Source organism: Protopterus annectens, chromosome 11.part0, assembly GCF_019279795.1.
Source record: "Protopterus annectens isolate FY-2018-M chromosome 11.part0, PAN1.0, whole genome shotgun sequence".
NCBI classification, from domain to species: Eukaryota; Metazoa; Chordata; order Ceratodontiformes; family Protopteridae; genus Protopterus; species Protopterus annectens.
In genome coordinates this window covers 1,480,423,139-1,480,437,717 of record NC_056745.1, presented here as the reverse complement: position 1 = coordinate 1,480,437,717, position 14,579 = coordinate 1,480,423,139, and the positions used below count along the sequence as shown (strand labels likewise).

Here is a 14,579-nt window from a genome sequence, read left to right as displayed (position 1 = left end):
ATAGATATGGTAAATACACAACTTAAAATTTTACAGTATTTGTGTGAGTTGCTATCCTATGGCCTTTCTTATTCCTCTATCAAGATTCATATATCAGCAATTTCAGCATGTCTGCCCACGGATCCTCCTCTTTCAAGTCAGTCTGATTTCAAAATGTTCTTGAAAAGTATTTTGCATAAAAGGCCTCCAAGTTAACCGGTAGCCCCTCTTGGGGATCTTAATGTATTAGAGAAACCAGCATTTGCTGTGTTTGAACCAGCTAATCTGTCTGACTTGAGGTTCTTAACACTGAAAACAGTTTTACTGATTGCTCTGACTTCTGCAAGAAGGGTATCTGAGTTGCAAGCTCTTATGATGAGTCCAACCCCAACTCATTTCCATAGGGATAGGAGGGTTTCTTCGAAAACTAATCCTCCTTTTATACCTAAAATGGTATCAGTTTTCTTTAAGTCAAACTGTCTTAATTCTCCATTTTCTTAACCTAAAAATGAGGGTGAAAGGATACTCCATACCTTGGATGTCCACAGACAACTTGGGTGTCATCTTGACAGAAGTAAATCCTTCAGATGTTTGGATGAATTGACTGTTTCTTATAAAGATAAGAATGGATAACCTGTGTCAAAAATGAATTTTTCCAAATGATTGTCTATTACCCTTTTTTATGCTCACTGTAACAAATCTATTCCAGGCAGGTTCAAGGCCTCTCTGTACCCGGGGCATTGGCTTAATTTATGGATTTTTGGAAAGGGTCTGATTCTAGAAATAGGTTCATAGGTGTTTTCTAGTCTAATAACAGTAAGGACCTTTTTAAGCCTAGCCATGTATCCCAAAACTCTGATAGGTTCTCATACTCTTGATAAGTGCAAGCAGGGGCTTGGGGAACCATTTACAGGCTGCCTGTGTCCATTAGAGACATGGATGCAAAACCAGAGATGACTTTTCTGTCCCCCAGCCAGTTGTCCAGGTTAGAGTTGAATTGGGTTCGGGAGGAACTCTGTTTCACATGGATGGGGAGCCTCTTCCAGAAAAAGGGTGGTCTCTAGGTACATACATGTCTCTCCAGCAGGGCCTAATAATATTACAGGCAAGGTTTAAGTCTTTAGAATGGGTAATTTTGGTACAGTTTGTTTTGCAGATATGCAGGAAGTCCATCTAAGTGGGGTCTGACAATGCCAGGCATAGCTCTCCCCTCAACAGTCTGTAGGAAACAGAATACAGGGATAAGGCCTTGAAACAGTCTGCATAGGGCATGTTATTTATGCCCTGTATTCTTGATTGAGGAACTTCTGTGGACATTATAGTTGATGGGTATGCCTGGTAAGGTACATACCAACGGGAGTGTTGTACTCGATACAGTGGAACACTGACTTCCTAGTCTAGATGCCACACTTGTGTTTATAAGTTGCACAGCATAGAATGATTTCCTCACTACTGTATACATGTAATGGTCAAACACTAGATTAGTGTGTGTGTGTCCAAGTCCCTAGTGTCTGGGTCAACTCTTAGGGGTGTGTTGTCAATATGATAGTTGCCAGGGATGAATGACTTCCTGAAGGATATTATGCATTTCTTGGCATTTATTTTTAGTTCATGGCTCTGACACCAGTAGTTTGTCTGTTTCAACCCTTCCTGGAGAACATTTTCAATCATTTGCAGATTTAATCAGCCAGAGGGCACCAGTATTGACCTTGGCTTCAGAGAAGTAAATGCCTAAAAGGAGTGGTCCCAGGACCGATCCCCAAGGGATTCCATTTGTGACTGGCCTCTTTGTAGAGGTGGACTCCCCAATTCTAACTTCCTGAGTCCTGTCAGTGAGCCAGCTGGCTATCCACTGGGTGACAAGGATTTGTACCTAACCTCTTGAGTTTATCAACAATACCCAAGTAGGTATTGTGTCATATGGCTTGGCCAGGTAAAGGTAGGCACTTTGAACTATTTTGCCCTTACCCCATTGCTTTGATGACTTTCTCAAAGAAGTCAACCAAGGTGAGTAGGCATTACCTGCCCTTAAAACCAAATTGGGTCAGGTGCAGTGTCTGGAGGTTTCCTGTCATTATTGATCATTTCCCTGATGATTCTTTCCGTGGCTTTGGATATGAGACTGCTGTGACATGTGGGTTTGTAGTTTCCTAGGTCTGTAGACGGCTCGTCTTTGTGCAGAGTGATTATTGTTACTGTCCTCCATTCATGTTGCACATATGAGTCTGTAGGTTGCAGGGTCTGTAGATGACCCACCATGGTGCAGAGGGATGACTGTTACTGTCCTCCATTCATGATACATGAAGCATGTTTGGAGGCTACAGTTTAATAGCAATTCCAAAGGGCCTGATAGGTCATGTTTCATGCTTTTTCAAAGGCATTCTGGGACACTATCTGAGTGTTCTTGGCCTTGGAGAGAGTGTTAAGGCCTTGTTCCCTAGTAATAGCAGGGAGAGTTGTATTTGGTGGTATTTTCTGAGGGAAGATGGAGGGGGAGAAGAGGGGTAAAACTGATGCTGAATTTGTCAACAGGTAGGTTTGCTACATCTTCTGGCTCAGTATAGGTGGCGCCATTAACAATGAGTTCTGCACACACTTGTGTCTTGCCTTAAAGCATGCCCTATAGTCCTCATTAGCCTGGTAGGCCAACTTTACCTCACATTTGCCTTTGGTAGACTTTACCCTCTGAGTTGTTTATTTAGTTTGATGAGGGTGCCTTTATCCTGCTGGGTGCTGCAGCTCCTAATTTCTGATATTGTGATTCCACCAGGGTTGCTTCATTTTGATTTGGTTCTGTTCTACTTCTTGGTGGGTACCGCTGCCTGTATGCAGCTATTAGTATGCTTGCATTGGTTTCTGTAAACAGTTCAGTTTAGGCAGCAGTGTTCTCTGAGTTTATGGGGTCTTGAAATGTTGGCAGGTTAGCACTTAATAGCAAGAAGTTAGCTATAGAGTAGTTCCTGAATATTTTTTTTACTTCGGAGACCACCATTTTGTGATCTGACCTTACCAGAGAAGACATTACACTAGGGGGGGTGTGCAGCACACTCCCATATTAGTGAGGGCCAGATCCAGTATGGTTTCACCCCTGGTTGATGTACTGACAAATCTGATCCAGGGAGTTTGTGTTTACAAAATCAAGGAGTATCTGTTCCTGTACGTTTGGTGTCATATATGATTCCCAGTTAATAGTGGGGAAATTACCCATGACTATGGTATTGGATTGGATAGTGAGTGTTTCCAGTAAGTTTAAATCCATAGTATAGGTTTCCTAGGTCAAAGGGGTGGACCTATAGCTTGCAAGTAAGTGTATGGGATTTTGCTTATGGTGATTTGAACTTGGAAAAGCTCAAGTGCGTTGTCCTGTTTGACCGTCCTTGAGGTATATTTATTTTTGATGTAATCGAGGCACCCTCCACCTTTGGTCCCTGTCTGTTTAGTAACTGATCTAAATGTGTGGAAGACATTATAACCTGGCACTGTCTGTTTGCTCTCCACAGATTTAAACCACATCTTGGTGGACCACAAAGAGGTCAGCATCCTCTAGGGTGAGGAGAGCTTGTAGGACGAGTGGCTCCTAGCATTGAGCAGCAACACCTTTAAGTTTTCTTTAATTCAAGCCATGCAGATTGTCATCTTAGTGCTTTAAGAAATTTAAAGTTAAACATTGATGGAATTCTCAGTGCTGAGAGTTTGGAAAGCAAAGGTATCTTTGTTTGCTTCAGGCTGTAGGTCTGCAGTCGCCCGTTCCTCTTCTGAAAAGTATTTGTCTGTATGGTTAAGTACTGCTCTGTACACCATGTTATTGTCATGACTTTGTAGTGCCTTTGGTTTTTTTTCCAGTCGTCCAAGCTCCTTCACCAGAAGGCATAACTTGGCATTTTCTTGGTTTTGGTTTGCTATGTCGAAAGTACTTTCAGTTTGGCATTGCCTATAAAAGGCAGTATGGGAAGGACAGTGTATTGGCTAATATTTGAAAGCCTAGAGAGCTGCCACTTGGTCCTTTTTACCTACTTTTGCAAAGCACTTTAAGCTTAATTTCTTTAGGTTCAACTCATGCTTTGCTAGGAGCAGTCCCTAGGGCTTTGCTTTCACCTCCCTAATGTAGTTGGCTATGGTTATCTATGCATGTAGTTAAGGCTACTGCAGCAGTGATTAATATGATAAGCGTAATACACTTGTATAAGGTGAGCTTACCATAAAAACATATGGTGAGCCCTGTAGTCTGTTAAAAATCTGCTTGACTTCACCCACTCTGACTTTTCTGTACCTGTTTATTTGCTCCATTTACCTTGGCTTCTTTGCTGATTTTCTCCAATAAATTCAATCTCCAGATTACCTATTTTGTATGCCCTGCTTTCAGTCATTCCTGTTGATAAAATCTCCTTTCTCCAGTCCTGTGTTGGCTTAGTTCTCAGAATATCTTCTGTTACTTTGTAAGATTTTTTCTTTGTGCCTGTATCCAAAACCCTACTCTCCTTATTTTACTACCCCTCACTCCAATACACAGTTTCTTCCACTTTGATTTACCTCTTCTTGTGCAGCTGTGACGTATCTTTTCAAATCTGGTAATCTTAAACTACCTTATTCTTTGAGGAGAAACAGCTTATCCTACTTCACTCTTGTCCTCTTACCCTCCCGAAGAAAATCCGGCAGTTCTTCATTAATTGTGGCCCATATATTATCTTCTGGTTGAAAAAAAATATCCCTGACCTGTATACAGTACTAAGGGGATTAGAAACATTTTCACTGTTTATACCTTACTATATTCATATCCATACTTGAGAGCTTCCAATTTATCAGATTTTCTATTACCTTTTGTTTAGTCTCTTCCCACATATCCTTAGCTACCCTAATAGAATCATTTTTAACCCATGACAAATGTGATTTTAGAATCAAAGGGGAGTAAGAAAGGTTGCAGTTCTCAATGGAAAGCAAATCTTTCAGCAGGAATAGTAACTTGCCAGATTCCATAATCCCAGAAAGTTAGAGCTATATGGTTGAGTTCATAAGCACATGCCAAAACCCCCCACTTTCCTTGTTCACTGACCTAAGTATAGATGAAATTGCAGGATGTTTTGGTTATCACCATCTGGGCCCAGTCAGGCAAGATGCAACAAACACCTCCTAGCAGATATAAAATACCCCGCCACCTTCACTGGTAATCTGGGGTGTAAGCTGCTTCTAAAACTAAAGCCTGGATCACTATTAGTAGGCGACGACTTCCAGAGTTCTGGAGCTCTCTTCTGTTGTTATTGATTACCCAGCAACAATAATGATGGATTATTTTCGTAGTAATCGCCTTGTTGTATTTGTTTGGTTAAGGTTACTTGTATCCTTGCAAAAGGGGTGTGTTGTCACCAGCCTTAAATAAATATTGAATAATTTCTCTGCTGTTTCCATTATCACATACAATCAAAAGTATCCTCCTTTCTCAGTTACAGCATTACTTATGAGCGCATAAAAAAGTATAAATCCTTGTTAGATAAAGCTGGTTTCTTATATGCACAACTAAACTGCTCTAATATGGTCTGGGAATTCTTTATAAAACTATCAAAAGCATTTAACGCAGTTATTCGCAACATTCAGCCGATTAGAGTAACAAAATCTCACTTCCACTAAGTGGCACATGGGAACTTTAAAGGCTCACTACTTGGATCCCTTGTATTTACTGTTTCCAGTAATAACATGAAGGTGAGTAACTGCCAAACTGATGCAGCATGCAGAAGTTGCAACCTTTCTTTGCTGATGCTACTTTATCTCCAGTCAATTAATTGTAAGATGCATCATTGTCCAGGACTTGCAGCAACAAGATTGCATTTTTAGATGTTTTCTTCCTGCACCTGACCATAACTGCCACCAGTGCCTCTTCCTCAGCCACCAGGTCTGCTTGGCACATGTTAGATCAGACTTACTTGTGACCCATGCTCAGGGTCAATGAGATCAAGGTGTAGTGGTGCAGTGTCATATTGCTGGCAGGGGTTTTTGCTTTTATGCCCTTCTTCCCATTTGTTGTGTTTGCCTGTCACTATCTGATGTGTAGGAATGCAGGAGAGGAGTTTGGTGTTATTGTCCCACTTCCATGGCAACTCATCCAATGTCCCCTTTCTGTTCCTGTATAGGATATTCCCCCCTTACTTCTCCCTGGTATCCATCAAGGAGGTAATGCAAGGAGCATTCAGGTGCATGCCGCCCCCAAGGATGCCAACACCCATCCTTCCCCCACCCCCCAGGATACCTGAACCCATCCTTCCTTCACCCCCCACAATACCCACACCCATCCTTCCCCACCCCAGGATACCCACACTCATACATCCCCTGCCCCCCACAATACCTACACCCATCCTTCACCTGCCCCCTCCCATGATAGCCACACCCATCCTTCCCCCATCCCCAGGATAACCCACACCCATCCTTCCATTTGCTCACCTCAGACTTCCAAGCAGTTAATCAAACCTGGGTGTCCTGGGCTGTGGTTAAGGCTTTATTAATCTGTGCCATAGTGCAGCTCCATAGGATTGCATTTTAATGCTGGAAAGACCGTTTTGCTGATAGCTGATGTCACACTGTAGATAATGTCAGTATCCAGGGACCTCGTCTGCTAACACTTAGTGTCATTATGTCATACTGTAGGTAATGTCAGTATCCAGGGACCTCTTCTGCTGACACTGTCATTGTGTCATACTGTAGGTAATGTCACTATCCAGGGACCTCGTATGCTAACACTTAGTATCATTATGTCATACTGTAGGAAATGTCAGTATCCAGGGACCTCTTCTGCTGACACTGTCATTATGTCATACTCTAGATAATGTGAGTATCCAGGGACCTTGTCTGCTAACAGTGTCATTATGTCATACTGTAGGTATTTCAGTATCCAGGGACCTCGTCTGCTAACACTTAGTGTCATTATGTCATACTGTACATAATGTCAGTATCCAGGCACCTTGTCTGCTAATACTTAGTGTCATTATGTCATACAGTAGATAATGTCAGTATCCAGGGACCTCGTCTGTTAACACTGTGTCATTATGTCATACTGTAGGTAATGTCCATATCCAGGGACCGCGTCTGCTAACTCTTAGTGTCATTATGTCATACTGTAGGTAATGTCAGTATCCAGGGACCTCGTCTGCTAACAGTGTCATTTTGTCATACTGTAGGTAATGCCAGTATCCAGGGACTTTGTCTGCTGACACTGTGTCATTATGTCACACTGTAGATAATATCAGTATCCAGGGACCTCGTCTGCTAACTGTGTCATTATGTCACACTGTAGATAATGTCAGTATCCAGGGACCTAGTCTGCTAACACTTAAGTGTCATTATGTCATACTGTAGGTAATGTAAGTATCCAGGGACCTCGTCTGCTGACATTTAGTGTCATTATGTCATACTGTTGGTATTTCAGTATCCAGGGACTCATCTGCTAATACTTAGTGTCATTATGTCATACTGTAGATAATGTCACTATCCAGGGACCTTGTCTGCTAACAGTGTCATTATGTCATACTGTAGGTAATGTCAGTATCCAGGGACCTCGTCTGCTAACAGTGTCATTATGTCATACTGTAGGTAATGTCAGTAACCAGGGACCTCATCTGCTAACAGTGTCATTATGTCATACTGTAGATAATGTCAGTATCCAGGGACCTCTTCTGCTGAAACTGTCATTATGTCATACTGTAGGTAATGTCAGTATCCAGGGACCTTGTCTGCTAACACTTAGTGTCATTATGTCATACCGTAGATAATGTCAGTATCCAGGGACCTCGTCTGCTGACATTTAGTGTCATTATGTCATACTGTTGGTATTTCAGTATCCAGGGACCTCGTATGTCATACTGTAGGTAATGTCAGTATCCAGGGACCTCGTCTGCTAGCAGTGTCATTATGTTACACTGTAGGTAATGTCAGTATCCAGGGACCTCGTCTGCTAACAGTGTCATTATGTCATACTGTAGGTAATGTCAGTATCCAGGGACCTCGTCTGCTAACACTTAATGTCATTATGTCATACTGTAGATAATGTCAGTATCCAGGGACCTCGTCTGCTGACACTTAGTGTCATTATGTCTTACTGTAGATAATGTCAGTATCCAGGGACCTAGTCTTCCAACAGTGTGATTATGTCATACTGTAGGTAATGTCAGTATCCAGGGACCTCGTCTGATAACACTTGGTGTCATTATGTCATACTGTGGGTAATGTCAGTATCCAGGGACCTCGTCTGCTGACAGTGTCATTATGTCATACTGTAGATAATGTCAGATTCCAGGGAATTATGTCATACTGTAGATAATGTCAGATTCCAGGGACCTCGTCTGCTAATACTTAGTATCATTATGTCGTACTGCAGATAATGTCAGTATCTAGGGACCTCGTCTGCTAACAGTGTCATTATGTCATACTGTAGGTAACGTCAGTATCCGGGGACCTCGTCTGCTAACAGTTAGTGTCATTATGTCAAACTGTAGGTAATGTCAATATCCAGGGACCTCGTCTGCTAACACTTAATGTCATTATGTCATACTGTAGATAATGTCAGTATCCAGGGACCTTGTCTGCTAACACTAAGTGTCATTATGTCGTACTGTAGATAATGTCAGTATCCAGGGACCTAGTCTTCCAACAGTGTGATTATGTCATACTGTAGGTAATGTCAGTATCCAGGGACCTCGTCTGATAACACTTGGTGTCATTATGTTATATTGTGGGTAATGTCAGTATCCAGGGACCTCGTCTGATAACACTTGGTGTCATTATGTCATATTGTGGGTAATGTCAGTGTCCAGGGACCTCATCTGCTAACACTTAGTGTCATTATGTCATACTGTAGATAATGTCAGTGTCCAGGGACCTTGTCTGCTAACTCTTAGTGTCATTATGTCATACTGTAGGGTAATGTCAGTATCCAGGGACCTCGTCTGCTAACACTTAGTGTCATTATGTCATTATGTCATACTGTAGGTAATGTCAGTATCCAGGCACCTCGTCTGCTAATAGTTAGTGTCATTATGTCATACTGTAGATAATGTCAGTATCCAGGGACCTCGTCTGCTAACAGTGTCATTTTGTCATACTGTAGATAATGTCAGTATCCAGGGATCTAGTCTGCTAATACTTAGTATCATTATGTCATACTGTAGGTGATGTCAGTATCCAGGGACCTCGTCTGCTAACAGTGTCATTATGTCATACTGTAGGTGATGTCAGTATCCAGGGACCTCGTCTGCTAACACTTAGTATCATTATGTCATACTGTAGGTGATGTCAGTATCCAGGGACCTCGTCTGCTAACAGTATAATTTCTTTTCAGTAATTCACAGAATGGGATTGTAAGTCCAATAAATTGTTTAGAGTAATTTTGGTCTTTGACCATTGAGCTTAGGCTTTCCTGAAGTGTTCTGGCCCACTTATTTTCCCTAGGCTACAAGCCTGCAGCTCATTCATTTCTTGGTGGCAAGGGGGTGAGTGGATTGGGAATGGTGCATTCATCTGAGGAGGATCTTGGTTTTCTCTTCAAGGCTCTACCTTCTCTGTGTATGGTTGTCAACATCCAAGGAGTAAGTTTGCAGTCGGCATTGTGATGCACAGTCATGGCTCTTTATGATGTGGACAGTTGAGTCTGACCTCCCTGCATTTTGAAGGTATTTCTACATCTGTGTTCAGACCAAGAAGAAGGATCAGGCTCTCTACTGAAATGTCAGCACCTGTAATGCTGACTGCCGATATGCTGAAGAAAAACTCCCAAAATGCAAGAGTTTGATTTTCGAATATTGCTGTTCTTTAAACTTTTTTTTTTTTTTTTTTTTTGCAAGGGACAAGTCCCCCTGCATCCCCAGTGTAGGAGGGGGCACACTCAGACACCTTCAAAATTATATACACCAACTCTGAGGTCACTATACCTTAAAGAAAATGGGACATTCCAAGAAATGGCCATTTTAGACTTGGTAGATTTTATATATATATATATATATATATATATATATATATATCTGTATTTGTATATATATATATATATAGATATAGATATATATATATATATATATATATATATATATATATATATATATATATATATATATATACACACTCATTTTTTTTCAGCCATTCAGTTTCAGCACTATGAAATTTGATAAAGCAGGTTCTGACATTTCTTAATGTTACCTTAGGATGATCTGCATGTAGCTTTCTGCATTACTAAATCCAGCTTGGTCAAGGCCCATTGTGGACCAAATCCAAAGGGAAAAAGGAAATTTTGGCTGCCATAACTGCCAGAAAAATAGTAAGTCTTTATTTAGGACATAGTTGGAACTTGGCAAATCTGAGTTGAATATCTCCTCCCCCAACCGTGGAATGATTGAAATCACGATATTTTAATAGAGAGGGTCCTGTCCAAAGATAGACTCATCCTTTACTTTTGTGTCCCAGGAACGAAGCAATTTTGGAAATTTGTGTACATTTCTAATAGATGGTCATCTTGGAGTGGTAGCTTTCCATTCTGCATGTCCAGAATTACCTAACAAAAGTTATTCTCAATTAAGAGTTTAAGAATGGTTCAGACTTGCTAGAGTTTAGAGTGGAGGTCCATATCTTGCAGAAGGCTACACAAAGCCTACTGGCTCTCAGCTGCACAACTTGTGGCTGAATTTCTTTAGTTCAGAAAAGGCCTCTAGGAGTGGTATGATTCAGTAGTTAGTACCTTGCACTTTTGACTTGCTTGCCACAGACTGGCTTTGCAGTCTAATTGTACAGACTTTGAATGTTTCTTCCCACCTATAAAAGCCTGAAGACCGTTGCTTTTTTATTTCTTCTGGGACAGGTTTTTTTTTTTGCATTGTCTTTGGTTCTAGCCCTTCTGTTCCCTTTTCATTGTGTGTTTGTATAATTATATTTGTTTTAATGCAAAGAAATGTAGGGTAACAGTTTGTGGGCCAGTAACCCAAGAATTATGTTTTACTAGGATTGGTTTTGGAAATGAGTGAGGAGCTCTACACAAAGTTTAATCATAACCATTTGTGCAGCAAAACAGTGGTCAATGGAAATAAAATGTTATATCTTTTTAGTTACAAAAATATAAGCAATGCTTACTTTTTAAAAGGCATAGACAAGACAGTCTCTTGAAAGATAAATGGAAGAGGAGGTTACATTTGTGGAAGGGGGGTGTAGTCAGCTAAAGTGCATTAAGGTGTTCTCTTTGGTGAGTAGTGGTCATATATGTCTTGTTCCAAGACAGGGAGCATGGGCTTACGGCCTGGAATTTAAAAGTAAAGACTGCATAGAAGAAGGATGCCTCATCTGGAAATATCTGGATGGCATTCTAAATGGGATATTAAGATTTTCCTTTTGGAAAAGGCAGTTGGTTTGTGGAACATTGTGTAGTTCAGCTATAGCACATGGGATATTAAGATTTTCTTTTGGAAAAGACGGTTTGTGGAACATTGTGTAGTTGTTATAGCACAGGAGACTGGTGATTGATCAACCATAAATTTATTCCCATCTTAAAAGGATCATTAGCTGCTTGAGCATTAGTTTTCCTAGTTTGCCTTCTCTGCTGGCAATGTGCAGTAGTACGGCATATGCCTTCAGTGTAGCATCTTGACGTTTTGAGCTGAGGGGAGAGAACATACACAGGCATTAGTCACAGGATCCTCTTCAAAACTATGTGATATGGTGAGTACTTGCATGTTTTATTTCACTGTTAATAGACAAGAACAACAAACGTATAATAGATTGAGTTCCCTGTACATGGTTTTAGGTGGGAGAAAGGAGTGAGTGTAGCATTAAAGGCCAGCCTTAAAAAGATCTGTGGTCATACCACAAATTAAAGAATGAAGCATTAAAGGGCATCCTTAAATAGAAAGATCTGCTGTCATACTGCAAATTACAGAATCTAGCAGTAAAGGCCAGCCTTAAAGATATGCTGTCATACTGCAAATTACAGAATGTAGCAGTAAGGGGCAGCCTTAAATTAAAAAAAAGCAGCTGTCATACCACAGACTGCAGAGTTCTGATGAAGTTCAGGTATTACTCTGTAAATTATATTTGTATCCAGTTATAAATTAATAAATTCATAATATATAAATGTGCTAAGGAAAGAATATAAAGGGCAAAGTACTGCATTTCCACTGTAATTCTGTAGCATGTAATGCTTTTATATTGTGCTGAATGGGTAAGCAACATTGTTAGCCTGTCAAATAATTTTTCTTTACTATGTGAGTTAATTTGATTTGTTTACATCGGTCTAGGTGACCAAACTTGTGAAGAACTATCGATCTCATTCTGCTCTGCTGAGTCTGCCCTCCAGGCTGTTCTACCACAAAGAATTGCTCGTGTGTGCAGATGAGAGAGTAGCCAGTTCTCTACATAACTGGGAAAAGTTGCCTAAAAAGGGCTTTCCTCTCATTTTTCATGGACTAAGGGTATGTAATAGAATGATTGCTGTTTCTCTAAAAAAAAAATGTTGAATAGCAGCTTTGAATATGACTCCGTGTATTGGTTAGTAACATTTTTTTTTGCATAGAATTGTAGATGCCTGATGTAGCATTTTACATACAAATATATTGCATGTGCACCTTTGTGATGTGCAAAAAAGGAAAGGATTTGTACATTACAGGTAATACCATACTGTATTCAAGAGTGCTGTCATGCACCAGTCCAGAGTGAGCATTGTCAGCCATGGGTTGCAATAATATCTCCAGTGTACATGCCACTGAATGTCTTGTTTACTTCCCGCAGTGTGTGTAGTTAGAGTTAAAAGATGAGTTTTAAGTAAGTTGAAGATAGCTGCCACTTATTCAGGCATCAGTATTCTTAAAGCCATTTAGTACTTGCACTTAGTAGATTGCTTGATCTTCTTCATAGTCAGCTGCAGTACTAGGTCTTTTCACTTCCTGCTGGCCAGATTGAATACCAGTCTTTCACCATTCCCTAGCCCGCAGACATCCATCACTGTCCAATGTTTGAGCATCGGCAGTATAAAGGTACAGTGACTGGCACCTTCTTCAATTCTTTCTTGCCATGTAGTCCATTCTGCAAAACCGCATCAACTTAACATACCGGAGTATTCAGTTAAGTACCCCACTGGGGATATTCCTCATCTTTATAACTTTTGTTGAATTTGGGTGTTAATAATCCACTTTCCTTAACAATTAACAACCACAACAATTCTACTAAACCTCCACCTACCAAGCCTACCAACTCACTCTCAATTGCACACCTAAATATACACAGTATTTGCAATAAAATTACTCAACTTCATGCACTGTTACAGACTCAGCCATTTGATATCCTATGTTTATCTGAAACATGGCTAAAACCTTTCATCAAAGACAACGAAATCTTCCCACCTGGCTATAATATTATTAGACTCGACCGTACTTCCAAAAAAGGAGGGGCAGTAGCAATCCTCTATAAAACTGAGCTACAAATCAGTACACTCAACCTTAACTTACCAACAAATGCTAGTGCAGAAATAATAATCTCCAAACTGCAGCTAAATTCTAGTAAAGCCATAAATATCATCTGTGTCTATCTCCCCCCAGGGAACAATTGTAATATTCTAGAGGACATTCTTAGCTGGCTCTCTAGTAATATCCCTGAAGAAACCATTATTCTTGGGGACTTTAACATTGACTGGAACTCCTGCACAAATACGAATCCCACCACCCACATTAACCTGTATGGCTTCTCACAACTGATTAATTACCATACCAGAACCAATAAAATCAATAAAGCTACCACCTTAGACTGGATACTAACTAATACCCCACAGCAAACCTACACAACAGGCATCCTTCCTGATGACCTTAGCGACCATTGTCTTACATATATTATCAGACATAAAACCGACATAACATTCCCAAACGCTTTCCGAATAATATGTTCAAAAAAGCATTTAAACCCAGAACTTTTTCAAGCAGAACTTAATCAATGTAATTGGTCTCCATTAAAAACTCTCCCTCTCAATAACGCCGTGGAATACTTTAATACTACATTCTTGGCTATCTTGGATCATCATGCTCCAACCCGTTCTATCAGAATCAAAGCTAAACCAGCCCCTTGGCTTACTAATGCTACTAAACAGAAAATCCTACTTAGAAATAAATACTGGGCAAAATGGTGTACTTCTAAGAATCTGACAGACCATAAAACCTTTAGAGAACATAGAAACAGCACTAAAAGAGCCATCCTGCTAGATAAAAATACTATCTACAATTACAACAATCCTCTACCAGACAACCTAAAAAATTCTGGGCTAGTATTAATAATCTCCTCTACCCAGGCCAATCAATCACACCCAGTCCACAAGGATCTAACCCCAAAAATCCAAAAGAAACTGCCAATACCTTTAATTATTTCTTTACAGAAACCATCCAAACTCTAGCTAGCCACCTATCACCTAATATATCTAACTTGCCCACATCTTCTGATAATCCACCCCCACAATTTCACCCCCAACCTGTATCTACTTCATACATACTGTTCAGCTTAAATGTTAACCCATACATCACAAGATGGGTTGCAAACTGGCTGAGTGACAGAACCCACAGGGTCAGAGTTGCTGGCGCCATGTCAGACTCAAAGCCTGTCACAAG

General features: G+C 40.5%; 1 protein-coding gene across 2 annotated transcripts in view; it reads left to right on the top strand.

Annotated features, from left to right (window-relative positions):
- The window catches only part of LOC122815922 (RNA helicase Mov10l1-like), a 673,308-nt gene that overhangs the window by 112,965 nt on the left and 545,764 nt on the right, over positions 1 to 14,579 (top strand). For both annotated transcript variants that reach the window (XM_044088785.1, XM_044088784.1), the window contains exon 2: positions 12,231 to 12,404. In XM_044088785.1, the coding sequence (XP_043944720.1) occupies positions 12,231 to 12,404 (174 nt within the window). The remainder of the gene's footprint in view (positions 1 to 12,230; positions 12,405 to 14,579) is intronic.